Consider the following 20,594-nt stretch of genomic DNA (forward strand, 5'->3'; position numbering starts at 1 on the left):
TCTCCTTTTAGATATGTTTATCAACCAGGACTGGCTTCTAAGGGATCAAGAGAATTAATCATGGGATTGGGAACCCTCCTCCCACTCCCCAGCCAATGTTGCATCAGTTCAGACTAACTGGAATTTGATAAGTTGTGGATAAGCCATTGAAAATTTAGAGAAAAATAACATTCTCTTGTTTTCTATTATGTTTCTCTTCTATTTTCTAGAAGATATCGAACTGAAACATATCACCCAAGCAGCATGAGACAAAATAGTGAGCATCTCTTAACTAAAATATTTTAAGTTTTGTTAGATATGCTAAAATGACTATACATATGTAATCTATATCAAATTGCTTGCCTTCTCAAGGAGAGAGTAAAGAAAGGAGAGAGGGAGAGAATATAAAACTCAAATGTTTAAAAAATGTTAATTTTTATTTACATGTAATTGAGAAAAAATTAAGTAAAAATTAAATGTAAAAAAAGATGCACTACAGAATTGTGTTTTTTTTAAAAAATGTTTATACTCTTTGACCCAAAGATCCCATTGCTGGGAATATACCAACACCAAAGAGCTCAAAGGAGGACAGAAAAGTCATAGATATACAAAAATATTCACAGTAGTACTTTTTTCTGGGAGCAAAATAAACCTGGAAATATGGCAGGTGCCATGGATTGGAGTATGGCTAATCAAGTTGTGGTACCTCAGTGTAGTGGAACATTACTGGCCCATAAGAAGACTGAAAAATGATGAGAAAACCTATGAAATGAAGAAGACTGAAGTAAGCAAGATCAGGAAAACAACTACCACATTGATATAAACAGAAAAAAGCCCAATGAAATGAAACTAACTAAATTAATTCATTAGTAAACTAATTAAATATGCTAAGAAAGCTTCAATTCCAGAGGTCAGGTACTGATGGTTTTATCATTTCTTGAATTAGATGGGTATGAAGAAAAAAAATGTGAAGCAAGGTTATGCTATTTGATGTCTTTAACTTTACTATACTCAAATTCCCCACTCCCCTCCAAATTTTTTTTTTTAAAACCACACCAAACCCAACTTGTGAGTGGATACAAGCCACTCTAAAGTATGCTTTCCAGCCTTTCCTTTTTCTTGATATTCTGTTCTACTTTCCTCCCAACTTGTAGGCCCCTCCTTTTCTTCAACACTTAAGGAAAACACTGTGGCCAAAAGCTAGATCTAGGATTTTACCAGGGCTAATGACGGGGAACCATTATCCATCCCTCCTACCCCCAACGCTAAACTTCATTTTAATAGTAAGACTAAGGAAAAAGGTGGCTTGTCTCTAGGAGACACTCTCTTCTTACTTCTGCCCCCTAGACTCCTTAATTTCCTTCAAAACTCCTCTTAAGTACTGCCTTTAAAAAGAAGCCTTTCGTGGTAGAATGTAAACATCTTGAAGGCAGAACCTATTTCATTTTTGTCTTGGTATTCCCAGCACCTAGAACCGTGCCTGGCACATAGTAGACATACAATAAATACTTATATTAAATCGAACTTCCTTCAGTCAGTGGATATGGCCTCGAGAGGTTTCTTTGTTGATACAGGAGGACAAAAGTAGCAACTATACATGCTGGAAGAAAGCCTGGGGAATTGAAAGGGAATAATAGAACAGCCATTGCAAGGTCTAAAACCTAACACATTGGACAGCCGGATTTCTGACTAATTTGGGTTTCAGAGATTGCCTCTCTAACAGCACACTCTGCCTCCCCCTTTCTCCCTCCCCGCTTTTAACAATTGCAGTTGTTCTTTGAACTTGGACTTGAAGTGATGAGAATTGGACTAGAATCCAAGACGACATTGTTCTGTGGACCCTCCCCATAAAAGTTCAATTCATTCCGGGCAATCAGCTCCCTTGCCATTAGCATGAACACTTCCTCAATGTTCTTGGACTCTTTAGCTGAAGTCTCCAAAACTGCGAGAAGGCCATATTTTTCTGCCAGGGTGCAAGCATCTTCAAAAAGAACATGACGTTTATCCCATAGGTCAGCCTTGTTCCCTGCAATTAATGACAAAACAACAGGATACTGAGTAGTGTAGCCTGATTTTTATGAATGGTATAAAGAATATTTTAGTTCAACAAATGTTCCGTAGGCTAGAAAAAACCAATTCAATTGAAAATAAAGTAGTATCCTAAACATCAAATAATTGGGGACTAGCTGAATCAATCATAGTATATCAACGCAATGCAATATTATTGCTCCATAAGAAACTAGATACGAAGAATATAAATACCTAAACTTTATAAGAAGTGATGCAGAATGAAAAATGAATCTAGACAACTGTCATTAATATGTTAACAGTGCTATTTTTAAAAAAATCTTTAAAAGTCAGTTTACTTTTGTATATCCATGCTAAAGGAGGGGAGAAGTAGTGTATCTAATTTTTTTTTTGGCATTTTTCATTTCCTCTGCAGAATTTCAGGGTTGGAAGGGACCTCAGAAGCTATCTAGTACAACCTGAGATTTGGGGAATCCCATCTTATAGTATCCCTGAGAAGTGGTCATCTAGCTCTCCCTTGAAGATTTCTATCAAAGAGGAATTCACACCCTCTGCACTTTTTGTTGTTCAGTTGTTTCAGTCATGTCTGATTCTCTGTGACCCCATTTTGGGGTTTTCTTGGGAAAGACACTAGACTGGTTTCCCATTTCCTTCTCCAGCTCATTTTACAGATGAAGAAACTGCGGCAAACAGGGTTAAGTGACTTGCCCAGGGTCACACAGCTAGTGAGTGTCTGAAGCTGGATTTGTACCCATGAAGATGTTTTCCTGATTCCGAGCCCAGTGCTCCATCCACTGCACCACTTAGCTGCCACTGTACTTTTGGATATCTCTAATTTGTTTTTCTTTACTCTGGGGCTTAATCTGCCCCTCTGTAACTTCTATTCACCTTCTGGAACCTACTAGAACAAATCCAATCCCCTTTTCAACAACAGCTCTTTAAATATTTGAAATTTCTTTTCATATCCTTTCTGAGTTTTCTCTACTCCAGATTAAACACCCCTAGTTCCTTCAACCAATCCTCACATGGCTCAGTCTGTGGTCATCTCCAAACCTTGTTGCCTTCCTTGGAGTGACTTCTAGCTTCTCAATTTTGGACCCGACTTGCGGTTTCATGGGTGATTTGTCATTTCTAGCCTTAGACACTTGTAGCCTGGGACACTTAAATGACTTGCCCAGGATCACACAGCCAGTGGCAGGACTTGAAATCAAATTTTCCTGATTCAGATTCTTCATCTACTACTCACTTAGGCCAGATCTACCATTGGCCTTTCCCCTTGGGAACAATGTGGTAATGTTCATCCCAGAGTGTGCCAACATACCAGACCCATGTTTCCTGCATACTAATGACATCATTTATGTTCTTCTTAAAATATGGTCTGATCCCTATGTTGATCCCAGAACCGCTCCTGGTGTTCCAGATGTGTCCTGGACCATAGAGATGATTATAAAATGATAGATTTAAAGCTGGAAGGGAACTTCAAGGTCCCCAAGTCCAACCCCATTTTACAGATGAAGAAACTGACACTATGATCATACCTATCAAACTACCTAAAGACTAGACTTAGTAGAGTTGGAATTATCAGATTCCAGTTCCCACCCCTGAGCAAATCCAAGAAACCCCCTGTATTTTCCCCTTACTTCTTCTCTTTCCTTCCCCTAGAATCATGGCTAGGGGTGGGAGCTGTGATTGAGTTTCTGTTCCCCATGACTATAAATACTCTTCATCCTCAATTCAGCTTCCTAGTTTCTTTGACTTCCTTCAAGTCTCAGCTAAATTCCGCCTTCTACAATAAGTCTTTCTTGATTCTTCTTATTGTAATTGCCCTCACTCTACTGATCATCTCCAATTTACCCTGTACATATCTATATACAATATGTACATATTTGATTTCATATTGTCTCCTTTCATTGTAATATGAGGTCCTTGAGAGCAAGGACTATCTTTTGCCTTTCTTTGTATCCCTTAAACTTAACACAGTCCTTGGCTCATAGCAGGTGCTTAATAAATGCTTAGCGACTGCCTGGCGTAAACTGATATTTTTTGCAACTCTTCAGAAGGGAGACTATATCAGAAGACAAAGTTGTATAAGCTATGCTTAGTGACCGTTGCATGAAAAATTAGGAGAGAAAGTGCTATTTCACTTTCCCTAAAACACTAAAGTGGTTAAGAATCCTACTTTTCAATAGAAATAGAGAGCCATGGAGGTCCACACTACTATTGAAGAGACTTAATTATATATATATATTCTCTCTCCTGATTTCTGCAAGAGTTCTGAAAGAGACAGAAGCTTATATTTGTGGGGAATTGCTTTAGCAGCAGGTTGTGAAAGATGGTGACCACAGCAATGATTGCGTAATGTGCCCATAACCACATTCGTAAGAAACTACAGGCATGAGCTTTTCAGAACAAGCTGTCTTCAGTCCCTATGTATGGGACCGGGAAAGGATTTCTACTCTAAGGGAAATGAGCAACATTCTAATCAAGTCTTTATATAAGATTAGAACCGGAAAAGGAAACCTTAATTAAGAATGTGTGCAAGATTAGAGTGAAACAAGAAAAGATACAGTTAATACTTAGTGACAAAAGCAACCAGATTAAAGCCAGAATATTATTTCTTTTTCATTCTATGAGTCCCTATGGCTAAAATTTGGCTGTTTGGACCACAAGTCTCTTCACAAGTCAGTTTAAGTTATACAGTACTGACTAGAGTAAACATTAACTGAAGGCAAAGTACCTCAGTGTGGAAAAACAGTATTTTGAATAATAAGCTTCCATTCCTATAAATATAAAGTGACAACAGTAACACCATATTTGTTTTAGTGAAAAGCAGGATAGTTGGCATTTTCCAACATGTTAGCTTATTCTATGTAGCTGAATCTTTTCTGTTTATTCTTATTTAATTCTTTTTAAAAAAAGTTATTTATTTATTTTTAGTTTTCAACTATTATTTAATCTTGAGACTAGCTTAAATATTATATACAAACAGCAAGAAAATAGACCATTTCACTTGGACACAGTAGTTATTTAATAAGTGTATATTGGTTGATTGATATATATGTGTGTGTGTGTGTATATATATATATATATGTTTTAAAATGTTTACTTTATCATTTGAGTTCAGACTTTTCATCTTCCTGCTTCCATATTTCTCCTGTCCAATGTGTCTTCTACATAGTGGTTAAAGTGGTTTTTCTAAAGCACAGAACCACTGAGAAGCGTTGGTTGTTTTTTCTTTTCCTCCAAAATAAAATACAAATTCCTCAATTAGGCATTGAAAGTCCTTCATACTATGGCTTCTGCCTATCTTTTCAGAATGATTTCACATTACTCCCCTTCATAATAGTCCATGTTCTAGCCTATTTGCTGTTACTTGTACATGACATTGCATCTCCCACCTGTGCACATGCTATCCTATTCCCCATTCCCACCGTATGCCCAGAAATGACTTTGAATTTACTTTCTATATATTTTGCATTTACTTATCTGCATACCTATTGTATAATCCCATAGAATGTAATCTCCTTCATGACAGGCCTTGTTTTCCTTTTCTGTCTCAACTCTAGTATTTTTATAATCTAATATTATCTAGTATTAGATTAATATCTAGTATTAGATTATAAGCTTTTTTTTTTTAGATTATAAGCTTTTTGAGGACAAGAATTGTGTTTTACATCTTTGTATCCATCACGATACCTTGCACACACCAGACACTCTATCAAGCTTTCTTATTGAATGAATGACATCCTGATTTCCCAAGCTAGCATTTTCTTTTTTTGTTTGTTTGTTTGTTTGTTTTGGAGGGGGGAAGCCAGGGCAATTGGGGTTAAGTGACTTGCTCAAGGTCACACAGCTAGTATGTCAAGTGTCTGAGGTTGGATTTGAACTCAGGTCCTCCTGATTCCAAGGCTGGTGCTCTACTCACTGTGCCACCTAGCTGCCCCTAAACTAGCATTTTCAGACATGGTCTCAAGGGGAGGCAGAATTCATCTGCAGGCCTCATATCTCTTTCTAGCTCTGTATGGCTACTTACTACCCTTAGTCTCTGGGCTGCCCACTGTACAATGCAATAATAGATACTTAATAAGTGTTTGTGGATGATTTTTTTAGTTCATAATGAAAAACTGGAAATAAAATATTGAATTGAGTGGGTGTTGAACTGAATCAATTATATTCTTCAAATTTATTATCCTCTTTAATCACATTCAGAGACTTTAAGCCGAATTGCTTCTCTTGTACAGAGAGTGACCTGGTTTCATTAAACAAGGTCTGGATATGTTAAAGAAGTTAGATTCTAAATCCAAAATTCTGACTTCTTGGGAGAATCTCCCAGACCCGAAAAATGAATGTGTTTGACACTGATCTAAGCCATATCGGGGCCACAAAAAATGACAGAGTCCTTTCTCTCAGGTAGCTTATGGTATAGATGGATAAACAAGAGTTAGACAAGTGATACAAGAGAGTACTCTAGGCAAAGTAGAAGATGTCAAAATGTTTCATGTAGGCAATGAGTACATAATTCAGGAAGGAGAAAGATCTATGGGAGCCAGTTATCAGGGAAGGATTCATGGGGAAAGTATGACTGGAGGAGTGTTCTGAATAACGAATTATAAATTGCTTGAGGATTTGGGGAGCCTGAATTTAACCCAGTGGGGAAAATGGTGGCAAAATGGCTCTCGTGTTTCTATTTCAATCCAGAGCATAACTTTCTTCCTGGTGAGAAGCTATGACCATCTCATGCAGAACAGAGCCTCTAAAAGCCTTAAGAATTAGAATAATTGAAGGTCTATTAACAATGATGAATCAACTAATTATTTATAAGCAGTAATAACGTATTCTGAAGGGCTTAGCACTGTGCATCAATAGCAGCATACTACAGCAATATATTCACATTACAATCTATTAAATAGTTCTCTATATTTCCTTTGTTCCTTGAGCCTATCTCTCTTATTCCCTTTCTCTGTCTCTTTATTCTTCTTTTTTTCTTCTCCTTTTCTTTTCTTGCTTTTTCTTTCTCTTTTACTTCCTTTCTTTCTGTCCCTTATCTTTTCATTCCTAGAATTTTCTCTGCCTCAGTCTCTTTCATCTGGTCACGCATAGTATGGAATTAAAATATATGATTGACATTTTTATTTATGTTCCTTGTTAATCTGAAAAAAAGAGGGTCTTACTCATCAACATTTTGCATTTCATGAAAAATATTACCCAAAGTCCAGCGGCTTCCTATTTTTTCCTTCTAGGTCAGTGGCCCATTATACAAAGAAAGGGTCCCTATCTCTTTATTTTTTTTAACTTTATGGTAATGGGCTAATTTGTTTCCTGCATTTACTTAAGCTTAAATACTTTTGAATCACCCATACATAGATTCAGTATTTCATGTCAATGGGCTCTTCCAATTACACCAAAAAGTCATATAACACTGGTGGGTAACTGGTGTTCTTATCCTGATGCCTCATGAAATTTAAACTGTTAAAAAACCAAACTACTAATAGAGGATGGTGATGTTAAATGCCTTTTAAATACTGTACCAATAAGCATTATGACCAAATTTGCCGCTCCGTATTTTTCTATTTCATGGATCCAATGAGGAACAGATTCAAAAGTGGATCGCCTTGTCAAATCATAGGCAATGATGGCAGCATTCGCACTTCTATAGTAGCTCTGGGTGATTGTCCGGAATCGTTCCTGGCCAGCAGTGTCCCATACCTGCATCTGTCCAGGTAAGGAAAAGAGAGGAGCTAAGCCAACCCAGCATTACTACAGAACAGACAGTTAAAACAAATCCTACACCCCAAAACTCCAAATGAAACATCTCCAAGTACTGGATCACTTAAAAAAATTTGGCCCTTTTTTTTTGCAATCATATCCTATTATGTCCACCACTGCTCCCACCTCACCTCTACCTCTTCCCCACACCCTAGAGAGCCATGTCTTATAACAAAGAATAAAAAAGCAGTGCAGTGAAACTAACGCATTTTAAAGGTCTGACATTATATGAAATATCTTACTTGTATAGTCCCTCACTTCTACAAAGAATGGGGGAAGGTTCTGCTGCACACATGGAAATACTCCCTTTTTTTCTTTTCTTGTTTTGTATTTAAGTTTAAAATGAATAAAAAATTTTTTAAAAGAATAGGGGAAGGTACCTTCTCATAGTTCTTCTTTGGGGCTGTGGAAAACTTATTAATTTATTTATTTTTAAGCTATTGACTTTACAGGATGATTTCAGCAAAACCTGGAAAGTCCTTACATAAACTGATGCAAAGCGAAATGAGCAGAACCAAGAGAATGTTGTACACAGTAACAGCAATATTGTATGATGAGGAACTGTGAATGACTTAACTATTCTCAGCAATACAATGATCCAAAGGACTAATGATGAAACATGCTATCTGCCTCGGGAGAAAGGACTGATATGAAGCATAATATTTTTCACTTTTTCTCTTTTTTTTCTTTCATTCTTTTAAAAAAAAATTTTGTTTGAGTCTTCTTGTTCTAAATGACTAATATGGAAATGTTTTACATAATTGTACATGTGTAAATCAGATTGCTTACCATCTCAGGGAGGGGGGAAAGGAAGGTGGAAAGGAGGGATAGAATTTGGAACTCAAATTTTTTTTTAAAAAATGTTAAATTCTTTTAACATGTAATTGGGAAAAAATAAAATATTATTATTATTTTGCATTTTGGCAGGGCAATTGGGGTTAAGTGACTTGCCCAAGGTCACACAGCTAGTACATGTGTCAAGTGTCTGAGACCGAATTTGAACTCAGGTCCTCCTGACTCCAGGGCTGGTGCTCTATTCACTGCGCCACCTAGCTGCCCCATAAAATATTATTTTAAAAAACTTTTAAATGGTCCTGGAAAAAATATAAATAAGTTATTGACTTTCTACCATGATAGAAAATGCTCCACTCATTAATAGCCTGTTCTATGGTCAATCACATCAGATTGTCTTGCTGTCTAAGCATGAAAATCATACAGCAAATTTAACCAACACTTATCTAGGAAATCAGACTTTGTGGTTTGAAAGGGCTTTTGTATTGCTTAATCAAAACAGCAAGTCTGACCAAGATTTAAGCTTGAGTAATTGAATGAGATGCTTTATGAAACAGTGGAAGGAATGGAGCCTGAGAATTCAGGAGACCTGGCATTCTAGCCTGACACTGGCCTTGTCAGGTAAGTTGCCTTTCCTTTCTGGGACTCAGTTTGCCATTTTTTGTATCCCTAGTCCTTAATGCTGACACATAGTAATTAATTAATAAGTGCTCTTTGTGTTGAGAAAGCTTCACCAGATTGCCAAAGGGATCCTTGACACATGTAAAAAAAATTTTTTTAAAAAGGTTAAGAACCTTCCATCCAAGCATACTTAGATCCTAAGGGCACGTTTTCAAGTCTCTGGTAAACTAGAGAAGGCAGTAGAGACCCTACCAAAAGAGAGAAGTCACTGGCAAAAAAGAGGTACATTTAGGTGATAAAAAGGGGTGAAGATTGGGCTCCCACGAGATCTGGTAAATGTAGATCACTTGAATACACTTAAATGATCATCAGTAGTAAAGACTAATTCATCTTTCTGAATCAGCCAGGTGGCACAGTGGATAGAGTGCCCTGTCTGAATTCAGGAAGATTCATCTTCCTGAGTTCAAATTCAGCCTCAGACACTTACTGTGTGACCCTGGGCAAGTCACTTACCCCTGTCTGCCTCAGTTTTCCGCATCTGTAAAATGAACTGGAGAAGGAAATGGCACAAACTACTCCAGTATCTTTGCCAAGAAAACCCCAAAAGGGGTCATGAAGAGTTAGACATGGAATGAAAAAACTCAACAACAACATTTCCCTTTTCTAGAGGTCAAAGTGATTTACACACATAGTTTAGACACGGAGTGGAAGGACAGGAATTCTTCCTAACCAAGAGGAGAAAGAATGAACTCCTACCCACCCCTAAAAGCCCAATTCAAATGCCACTGCCTCCATGAAGCTTTTACTGATTACATTCACCAGAATCAACTTTCCCCTTCATATCTTGGAGAATACATTCTTTTGTAGTTGTTTAATGTACTAAAAAAAAATCTTACTATGTACTTTTAAAAATTGTATTTGTATCCCTAGTACTTAGCACATAATAAGCACTTAACAAATGCTTACTGACTTGACTTGACCAGCCTTGTAATTTTATCTTTGCAGAGAGTTGCCAGCAAGGAACTCTCTACCAGTACAGATCAGCACCTTCTCTGCAATTTGTAGTCTTAGAGAACTTCCTGGGGCACTAAGAGTAAGTGAAGTGACTTGTCTATTATGTATTATGTATCAGATTGGTCTTGAACCCAGGTCTTCCTGGGTTTGAGGCCAATACTCTATCCATATTATCTTTTAAGGTTATACAGTCAGTAAGCATTAGACACAGAATTTTATTGAGGTCTCTTGGGTTCTCTGAGCCCGGAGCCAGTGTCCTTTTAATTGCCAAACACTTAATGACTGGTTTACACTTAAAATATTCATGCTTTCTTCACCTACTTCTTCCGTAACTCCCTGAAATCTAGCTTCTGCTGAAATGGTTCTCTGTAAAATGGGGATAATAATAACACCTTCCTCTTAGGGTTGTTGTGAGAATCAAAAAATATTGGTAAAATGCTTAGTACAGTGTTTAGCACATAGTAGGTACTTAATAAGTTCTTCCTTCCTTCCTTCCTTCTCTCCTTCCTTCTTCCCTTCCTTCCTTTCTTCCTTCCTTCCTTTCTTCCTTCCATCTCTCCAATGGCACCCATATAGGAGAAGGCAGCATGATACAGCAGAGGGGACACTGGCCTGGGAGTCAGCAGACCTGGGTTTTAGTATCTACTCTAGTAGTAACTAGCTAAATAGCTTTGAGCAAGCCACTTGATTTTTCTGGGCCTCACATTCATCACCTGTAAAATGAGAGTGTTAGAGTAGAGGATCTTTTAGGTCCTCTTAAGCTCTGAAATGCTATGGTAAGGACTCTTGCAAAATCTCAAGGCCTTCTGTCCTTGAATTCTCTGCTATGTTTGATGCTATCTACCACTTCCTTTGTTACTGAAAATCTCTCCCAGCTTTGGCTTCCACAACGTTACCTTATCCTGGTTCTCCAATTCCTTATCTAGTTGTTCCTTCTGTTTTCTGGCCTGAGTCCTCTTTTTCCTCTTGCCTCTTAACCATGGATGTTCCCAGAGGCTAGTTCTTACCCCTTTGTTCTTTTTCCTTTATACTCCCCTCCATGGAAAACTAGTAAAGTGCTATCAGATATATAAAGTGTTTACCCAAAGGAGGCCAGTGACAGAAAGTTCCAAAATACCCATGGCAACACTTTTTGAAGTAGTGAAAGATGGGAAACATAATAGTTGCTCCTCAATTGTGGAATGGCTGAACAAATTGTGATACATGAATGTAATGGAAAATTACTGTCCCGTAGCGGAAGCATAAAACTTCCAAAACTTCCAAGTGCTCCCAGACCAGATTAAAACGCAATTGGGAAATGTCTAATAAAATATATATAAATACAATGCAACATAGATAATGGTTATTGTTGGTTTTCTAAGTCAGTACACAGCCCACAGGCATCCATTTCTATATGAGCTGGATACCACTGCCTTTAGGAATAATAGATATATGGATATGGGATGTATATGAGAAGACTCCCATGGATTGTTGAAGAAGGAAAGGACCAGAAAGATTAAATAAATAACAAGAATGTAAATGACAACAACTGGAATAAAACTCAAGTCAAATGCAATGATTAAGCAGACCATGCCAATATAATAAAAATGACAATGCTACCAAATGCCATGATTAATATTGGTTCCAGATGACTCATGTTGGAAAGCACTACCTTCCACTTTGGAGAAAGATGGTGGATTTTGAGTAGGAAATAGCACGTACTCTGTCAGTTGAAGTTACTGTATCAGCTGGTTTTGCTTAAGTGTTGCTTTTGTTGTTATCATATGGCAGGGATGTGTGGGTGGATTATTTGAAAAGGTATATAATACAAAAATTAGAAATGTATTAATGAAATGTTAAAATATATACATGGGAAGCTAGGTGGTACAGTGGACAGGGCACTGGGCTTAGATTCAGGAAGACAGACTCATCTTCCTGAGTTCAAATCTGGCCTCAGATACTTCCTATCTGTGTGACCCTAGCCAAGTAACTTAACTCTGTTTACCTCTGTTTCCTCATCTGTAAAATGAGCTGGAGAAGGAAATGGCAAACCACTCCAGTATCTCTGTCAAGAAAACCCCAAATGGGATCACAAAGAATTGGATGTGACTGAAACGACTTAACAACAAAAACCCAAAATGTATACGTGAAAAATATAATTATTTGTGCCTGTGGCTCTATTACTTTTTATTGATGACCCCCAAATTGAGAGTTATAGTCATGCCAATTCTTCCAAGTTCTACTCCCATTTTGCTGGCCGTCTAGATAAAATTTCGACTTTCATGTCAAGCCAATGGCTCCAAACCATAGTGTCCCAAATTGAACTGGTCAGTCCACATCCATCTTCCCTTGAATGTAGTGGATAGACTGGGATTCAGGAAAACCCCTCCTTATACAGTCTGTTTAACTCTAGGCAAGTCACTTAGGGGATAATAATACCACCAATCTCCTAGTGTTCTTATGAGGATCAGATGAGAACCTTAGAGCACCAAAAAAAAAAAAAATCTTAGCTGTTATTATCTCCCCCCTCAGAAATTCCTATCTCTAGCAATGGCATCACTAACCACCCAAACTCAAAAACTTAGAGGTATCTTTATTCCTCTCCTTTAAATCATCTTACAAATCAGTCATCAAAGACTGTGGTTGAGTCATGTCTGACTCTTCATGGCCCCATTTGGTGTTTTCTTGGCAAAGATACCGGAATGCTTTTCCATTACCTTCTCCAGCTCATTTTACAGATGAGGAACTGAGGTAGACAGGGTTAAGTGACTTGCCCAAGGTCATACAAAGAGTAAGTGTCCGAGGCCACATTTGAACTTAGGAAGATGAGTCTTCTTGATGCCAGGCCCAGCGCTCTATTTACTATACCACCTAGCTAGCTGCCCACTCAAAGACTTTTCCCTCTCTGTTTTTAAAATGTCTCTTGCAACCAGGAGTGAGCTGGTACCAGTTCCAATGGTGCTGGCTCTCAGAGCTGATTGTTAAATTTTCAATATGAATACTATTGGAAGGTATGTTTGCATCTAGGAGCCTTTAGGTTCCCTTGACTGGGTCTCCCAAGCCTTTGAATTGCATTCTCTTGAGAACTTTGAAATCACAGTAGCTTTGGGAAGTTCCTAGCAGGAGTAGGGGAGCCAACTCCAACATGAGAGCTAATTGCTGAATTTTCACTGTGAGTTACAAATACTCAGAATATCAGAATAACTCAGAAATCAGCCAATGCTACAAATTCAGGGCTTGCTTTATTGTTTTGTTGATTGTCTAAATTTAGGAGAGTGATGGAGAAAATGTTAATAATGAAGATTAAACTTCAAGCTGTGTAGTATATACTGTTTACCCTTTAGGGAATCTGTAATTTAATAATAATAATAATAAGTAGTCATTATTATTAACCCCTGGTTGTACCTATTTCATTTTCTGGTCCAGGTGTTCACATATCATACCTGGATCACTATGACAGCTGCCTAAGTCATTTCTCTGATTTTCAGCTCTCCCCATTCTAGTCCAACCTGCATATGGCTGCCAGATTAGTCTTCCTGAAGGTTTCTTTCATCAATCATGTTACTCATATTGCCATTAAAAGCCTTCAGTGACCCCTTATTTCTTATTGAGGTACATTTAAGCCCCCTGGCCCCCAACCTGGCTTTCAACTTCTTCCACAATCTGATCTCATCCTCACTTCCAACACACATCTTCTGCTCTACTAGGCTGTCCCAGGAAAACAGCATCATTATTCCCAGCTGGGTCTTGATGGTTCCCCTCTCTTAGACTGACCTGCTTTCCCCCATCTGCTTTTCCCAATCCTGACTTCTACCTTTCAGGGCCCAGTCCAAATCTAAGAAGTCTTCCAGACCAGACTAATGTTCCCCTTCTCTGAACTTATCTAGCATTTATAGGCTATACCACATAATTTAGAACTTGATTATATACTTCTAAGGTTTCCTTCCAACGAATGATCTATGCAGATTGCAATTCTTCTAAGGAGCATTGGACTTAGAATCAGGTGACTGGGTTTGACTTTGGCCTCAAATTTGACCCATGGGAAGTCATTTAACTTCCTGGAATTTCAACTCCTCTGCCTCTAAAATTGGAATATCAATATTCACACTACCCACCTCTCTGGATTGTTGTAAAGAAACATGGAAGTAGGAGTAAGGGGACCCTGTCTTTGAGGCTTATTACCTGGGTCCTTAGTCAAACCATTTAACCTCCCCAGACCCAAGTTTCCACATCTGAAAAATAAAGGAGTTGGACTAAATGACCCCTAAGGTTACTTACAACTCTAATTATGTTATCATTGGTTATTAAATACTTTTTAAAAAATGGATTTTAAATGTTTTGCTGGGGCCTCAATCTATGGGTATACGCCTTTGGGAACTCATGAGTATTGATTTCTCCAACCTTCAAGAATAGGAATGTGCACCCTAGAAAGAGAAAGCTAAAGGGTAACTTAATTAGGGTCTCTCTAATAAAAGCTTTTTGTTGGGAAAAGGGTGGGGGTATATTTGAGCCTGCATTTAGATTCTTCCTGTCTATGGACTACTACTGAACAACAGAAAATGGGCTTAACTGAAAGCAGGAAAATTGTGGCTCCAGATAAGGAAGAACTGCTCGGTGAAACATAAGTTACTCCATGCCAAGCCTTAAACAATAGAAGCATTAATTTAAAGCTTGCAGAGGCCTTTGGAAGACATTGGGTGCCACTCCTTCATTTTACAAATGAGAAAACTGAGTCCCAGAAGTATTAGGTCACTTGGCAAAAATCATTTATCTAGCAAGTATCAGAACCAGTATTTGAACTCAGGTCTTTTGACTCAGAATCAGTCAGTAGTCTTATCACTATACTCTTGTACCTCTAAAAAAACCCCAAACCAACCCAATCCTCTATTTCTTGAGAATTTTCCTTTTGCGTCTGGCATCTAGTACAAATCACTCTGAAGCTGAGTGTCTGGAAAGTTAGTCATTTTCACTTGGTTTTGGAGGTGGGGAAAGTTATTAGTGTTATTATTTGCCAAAAACCAGGGCCTTTTCCCAATCCTCCATCCTTCTTGACCTCTCTGCAGTCTTTGCCAATGTTGATCACCCTTTTCTCCTCTCTAGGTTTTTTGACCTTGCTCTCTGACCTATTCTTCTCAGTTTCCTTTGATGACTCTTTATCCAGATCAGGGAGGGTAATGGTGGCTCTTGTGCTGAGCCCTCTTCTCCCTCTATTCAATTTTACTTGGCGATCTCATCGTTCCCATTAATTATCATCTGTATGCGGATGACTAGCATGCTTACATAGGTCACCCTTGTCCCTTCTGAGCGGTCACACATCACTGAATATTTACTGAATATTTCAAACTGGCCATCCTGTAGGCATCTCAAACTCAGCATGTTCAAAAGAAAGCTCATCATATTTCTCAACTCTTTTCTGAAACTTCCCCATTTTTGTCAGCAGCACCACTTTCCTCCCAGTCATCTTGGTTTACCACCTAGGAACCATCCCAGATTCCTTACTATCCCTCAACGTCCATATCAATTCTGTCTCCAGGATACGTCTAGAATAATCCATTCCCTTCTCTCTATTTATGTGGTCAGGCCCGGGGTCGGTCCTAATCACCTCCTGCCTGGACTGTTTCAGCAGCTTTCTCCTTGGATTACTTGACTCAATTCTCTCCTGTCACTAATCCGTCTTCCATAAAGTAGCCAAATCACTCCTTTGCTAAATAAATTCCAGTGGCTTCCCCTAGAATTGAATGTAAAGTCCTCTATTTGGTGTTTTAAGTTCTCTAAAACCTCACTTCAACCTACTTTTCTAGCCTAATTACACTTCCCTTACATACTCTACAGTTTAGACAAGTTGATCTTGTTGTTTCTCCTGTCTCTACATCTTTGCCCTTGGTGTCCTTATCCTTCTTTCTTCGCCTCAGCTTCTTAGAATCCTTAGTTTCCATTAAGACTTTGCTTGAGGGGGCATCTAGGTGGCGCAGTGAGTAGAGCATCAGCCCTGGAGTCAGGACGACCTGAGTTCAAATCCAGCCTCAGACACTTGACACACATTAGCTATGTGACCTTGGTCAAGTCACTTAACCACAATTGCCCTGCCTTTCCTTCCTCAAAAAAAAAAAAAAGACTTTGCTTGAGCATCACCTTCCACAAGAAGCCTTTTCTGATCCTCCCAGAGTTGCTAGCACCTCCCCTTCCCACCCCCAAATGCTCATACACACACACCCCTATATTTATATATTCACCTATTGTTTCCCCCGATAAGCTTTAAGCTTTTTTTTATTAGTTAATTTATTTATTTTTGGTTTTCAACATTCACTTCCATAAGTTTTAAATTTTCTCCCTTTCCCTCCCCTCCTCCACCCAAGACAGCCTGCAGTCTGATATAGGCTCTACATATACATTCCTATTAAACATATTTTCACATTAGTCGTGTTGTATAGAAGAATTATAATGAATGGGAAAAACCATGAAACTCTAAGCTTCTTGAGGGAAGAGACTGTTTCATTCTTTTGTATCTCTAGTGCCTGGCATAGAATGGTCAGCTAATAAATATCTGCCAATGGATGGGTTAATCGATCGATGGACTCATTGAACTGGGGGCTGATTTTCCCAAATAGTCTATAAAGTATAGGAATTTTACCTCAGCAATTTTAGCAAGACTTGACAATTGATTGTGTTTGAGGCATAGGGTGGGGTGGGGTGGGGCGGGGCAGGGAGAACAGTCGAAGCAGGTTCTAACTTTGAAAACCCAGGTGACTGGGGGGAATGGTGGTCCTCTCAACACAACTGGGAAGTAGGGAGGAGAATTAATGAGAAGCTACCCAATGCCTTTTGTAGGTCTGGGGATAAAAGCCATGGCAGTTTAGAACTCCAACACCCTCTTGTTGGTAACAGAGGTAGTGTCAATCTCAGTGGGTCTCTCCTTTTATTTTACAGTCTCTTACCTTCACTTTTTTCCCATCTATCTCAAGAGAGCGTACTGTGAAGTCCACACCAATTGTGTTCTGCTGTGTGTCTGTATAGAGCCCAGATTTAAAGTGTTGCACCACGCATGTCTTTCCCACATTCGAGTCTCCAATGAGGATGATCTTGAACAAATAGTCAAAAGTCTCATCTGGTGCCTTCGTGAAACTGGAAAACTGCATGGTTCTTAGGGCTCAGATGGGTCAAGAGAGACAAAAAGGAGAAATATAGTTTTTAGGATACATTTGGGTATTGAAACATTCTCTGGGAGGGGAGGTGCCCTCACTCCTGTTATAGATGTGAGATGATTTCTGGGATACCTCTAAGACAAAGATATCCTCATTCTCCCTTCTGGGTCTAGCTTAGGGCCACTTCATATTCTGTCCCTTCTGTAGTTAACACCACTGATTGAAATGCCAGTCATAGTAAAAATCAACATAAACAAATTTCCACATACTAATGTAAATCAATTACCATAATGAAGACATCAAAAGAATAATCTAGAAACCATCCTAGCCAGCAAACATTCGATTTGCAAGCAGGGATATTTAACAGCCAAGGGCGACACCAGTCCAGAAAATAAAATAATTTGTAAAATTTCAGAGAAGAGGATGACGGGAGGTTATGATCAGTAGAGCCTCTTAAAACAGTGGAAAGCAGTGGAAGGAAAAACAATTTTATAGGATGACCAATATCATTCCCAGGGCATTTAAGGATAAAACTGGAAAGACAATGAACAGATTAAAAAAGAAAAAGCCCTGTACAGATTTCTATCATCAACTTTTATCCCTCAGTGACAATGGAGTTACAATATTTGGAGTCTATCATCACAGTTCCCATTGTGCTGTAGGAGGAAGTAGAAAGCTTGAAAGAAAACAAAGATGGGAAAAGCAGCTGGACCAGACCAAGTATACACAGAAGTCCGTGTGGGAAGGGATACAATAATGAGCTCATTGAGGGATAAATTTTCAAAGTATTTGAAAGAGGAAAGGTCACTAAAAGTTTGTTTAAAAAAAAAAACCCATTATTGTTCCTTTTTATTATTCCTTTCCAAAGAAACAGAGAAAATATTAGATACCACCAACTTGTGGTCATTTCTCATGTTTAAAAAAAAAACTCTTAAAAGAATAATCTATAAATAAATTGAAGCTTGATGAAGGTATAAGAAAGGGAACAGGCAAATTTTTACAAATATACAATAGTAGATCACATTTTAACAGTAACAGAGCTGACTGAAAGGATCCCTCTGTGTTTATATTTGTTCACTACAAAAAAGCAATTGATTCCACAGTGATTCTACACTTAACCAAATAGTTGCTTGATTTAGTAAATGTAGGTTTTTTGTTGGGAGCTGGAATCCATGTCCAATCTTTCAATAACTCATGCATCTTGATTTCTTCAAATCTCAAAGAAGTGATCTAACTTTAGAGTTAGATGACTCAGGTTGGGCATGAAAAAATGAAAGGTCATCCAGTAAGGGTCACAGGAAAAAGAGATGAATGATGGTGATGTTTGTTTAAGGGATACTGAGGCAGCAATTTGTTAACCTGACAAGAACAATTGAGGGGTCTGTTGATTTCCTGGGGCATGGATTCGATGGAGAACTCCCAAGACTTATCAAAACTGACTATCACTGAATTCTATTGATTCTTGGGGATACAAGTGACAATGAAATTTAATAATGGCAAATAGGAAGTCTTAGACCTAGGTTTAAAAATTTAACTTCAGAAATCCAAGATGGGGGCAATATGAATAGGTAGTATGTAGTTTCCTTAAAAAAAAAAAAAGATCTGAAAGTTTAAATGAACAGTAAATTCAATGAGTCAGTAGTAACAAGGTATCCAAGAAAATTAAGGCAATTTTCAACTTCAACAGCATTTATTAAACACCGACTATGTGCCAGTTGCCTAGGTCACAAATACAAAAACAAACAGTCCCTGATCTTATGGGCATTCTATAGGAGTTTGAAAGCCAAGCTGAATTCCTTGAATTTCTGCCTGTTGAAGATCCAACTCAAATGCAGTCTCTTTCAAGCCTTCCCTAATTCCCTTGCTTGCTAATCAAGTCCTCCCACAGACTCTATGTGACACTTTGTTTTGCTGTTCTCTAATGGATAAGGCACGAAATATTGTGTAGTATGAAAGAACCAAGAAGACCTGGGTTCAAGTCCTAATTCTGATCTTTGTCGGTGTGACCCTAGGCAAATCACTTAATTTCTCCGTGCTCTAGACAGCACAACAAACCTGTAAATCACAGAACAGACTGCTTGGCACAGGGAACTTCCTAACGGGAGGGTCCCCAACAGCAGAGAAATCTTAGTTTCTAATCCTCTCCTACTGTATGTTAGAGCTTTGTTTGTTCAAGTCCTAACTCCCCCCCTAGATTGAGTTCCTGGAGAAAAAGGACTGCATCTTATCTAAAATTCTTATCTCCCCAGCATCTAGTACCAGATAAATATTTGTGCCGGTAAATGAGGGAGTACTTCACACCTCTTTTCAGGAAGTCTGAAATCAACCTATTACGCCCTTTTACCTACAGCTAAAACCGTCCTTCTATCCATCCAACTTTCTTTTTTTCCCATTTAAAAGCCAAAGAAAGCCCTATCACTTCCGCCCTCTTGCCACTGGAACATGAGCCGAAACCTCATTTGGCTTATCCTGTCCCTTCCCAGGTCTCCTCTAGAGTTTCCAACAAACGTTTCTTACCTTCCTCCACCAAGAGCTCCCCCCACCCCACCCCACCAAAAAAAAACAACAAAAAACCCAACCTGCCAAAACTCGTCAACTCTCACCTAGCAAGCAATGTAATTGTCTGCTCTGCCTCTACTTCCTCCTCCTCCATTCTCTCTTCTCCTGCCTCCTTCATTTTCTGGGTCACCTGTTGCTTACCTGTTTTTTCTCACCTGTGCCAGCAGGTAAAGATTTTTCTTTAGTTTTCTTTCCTTGCCTTTAGACCCCTTTCTACCTCCCGTCTCATTGCTCAGTGGGAATTGCTGTTCTGTCCCCCAGGTGGCAGTTACAGAAAGTGAAAGGAAAACTCAATCCCCTGCATCCACCTCCCTCTAGCCTGGAGCCAGATCGTCCATACCAATAAAGTAGAAGGTTGTAAACTAGCTAGACAATGCTGAGGGATAGCAACTTTCCCACTAAATGTTTCTTGTGCGCTGTGCAAACACTGGAGACAAAAAAAAAAGTCAATTAACTCACCCCAGTACCTACAAAGCTCCCTCTTGTTTCTTTCATTCTTTCCATCAACGTTTCCCGCCAGTCCTTTTTTTAGGAAGAGTGGGAAAGAATCAACATAGACACCAGATACTGCGATTTCTACCGGAAGGCTTTAAGTGTTTGGATTTGTGGAGACAAAATTGTCTTGAAGGATTCATTGGGAAAAGGAATTGATGTCCGGGAAACCAAACCAAACCAAACCATATACCTGAGCTGAGCTGGAAAGGGGTTTATTTG

General features: G+C 38.7%; 1 protein-coding gene across 2 annotated transcripts; it reads right to left on the reverse strand.

Annotated features, from left to right (window-relative positions):
- Window positions 1-480: 480 nt before the first annotated feature.
- Window positions 481-20,133, reverse strand: RAB19 (RAB19, member RAS oncogene family). Of its 2 annotated transcripts, none has more exons than XM_036758679.1 (4): window positions 20,036-20,133; window positions 17,115-17,326; window positions 7,536-7,719; window positions 481-2,005 (listed from the first exon to the last, which is right to left on the reverse strand). In XM_036758679.1, the coding sequence occupies exons 2-4, from the start codon at window positions 17,313-17,315 to the stop codon at window positions 1,737-1,739; spliced, it is 654 nt and encodes a 217-aa protein (XP_036614574.1). In that variant the 5' UTR covers window positions 17,316-17,326; window positions 20,036-20,133; the 3' UTR covers window positions 481-1,736. The 2 variants fall into 2 exon arrangements, with proteins under 2 accessions (XP_036614574.1, XP_036614573.1); XM_036758678.1 differs by having other exon boundaries at window positions 20,022-20,133.
- Between the last annotated feature and the right edge of the window lie 461 nt (window positions 20,134-20,594).

This window comes from Trichosurus vulpecula, chromosome 5 (genome assembly GCF_011100635.1).
Source record: "Trichosurus vulpecula isolate mTriVul1 chromosome 5, mTriVul1.pri, whole genome shotgun sequence".
Classification (NCBI taxonomy): domain Eukaryota; kingdom Metazoa; phylum Chordata; class Mammalia; order Diprotodontia; family Phalangeridae; genus Trichosurus; species Trichosurus vulpecula.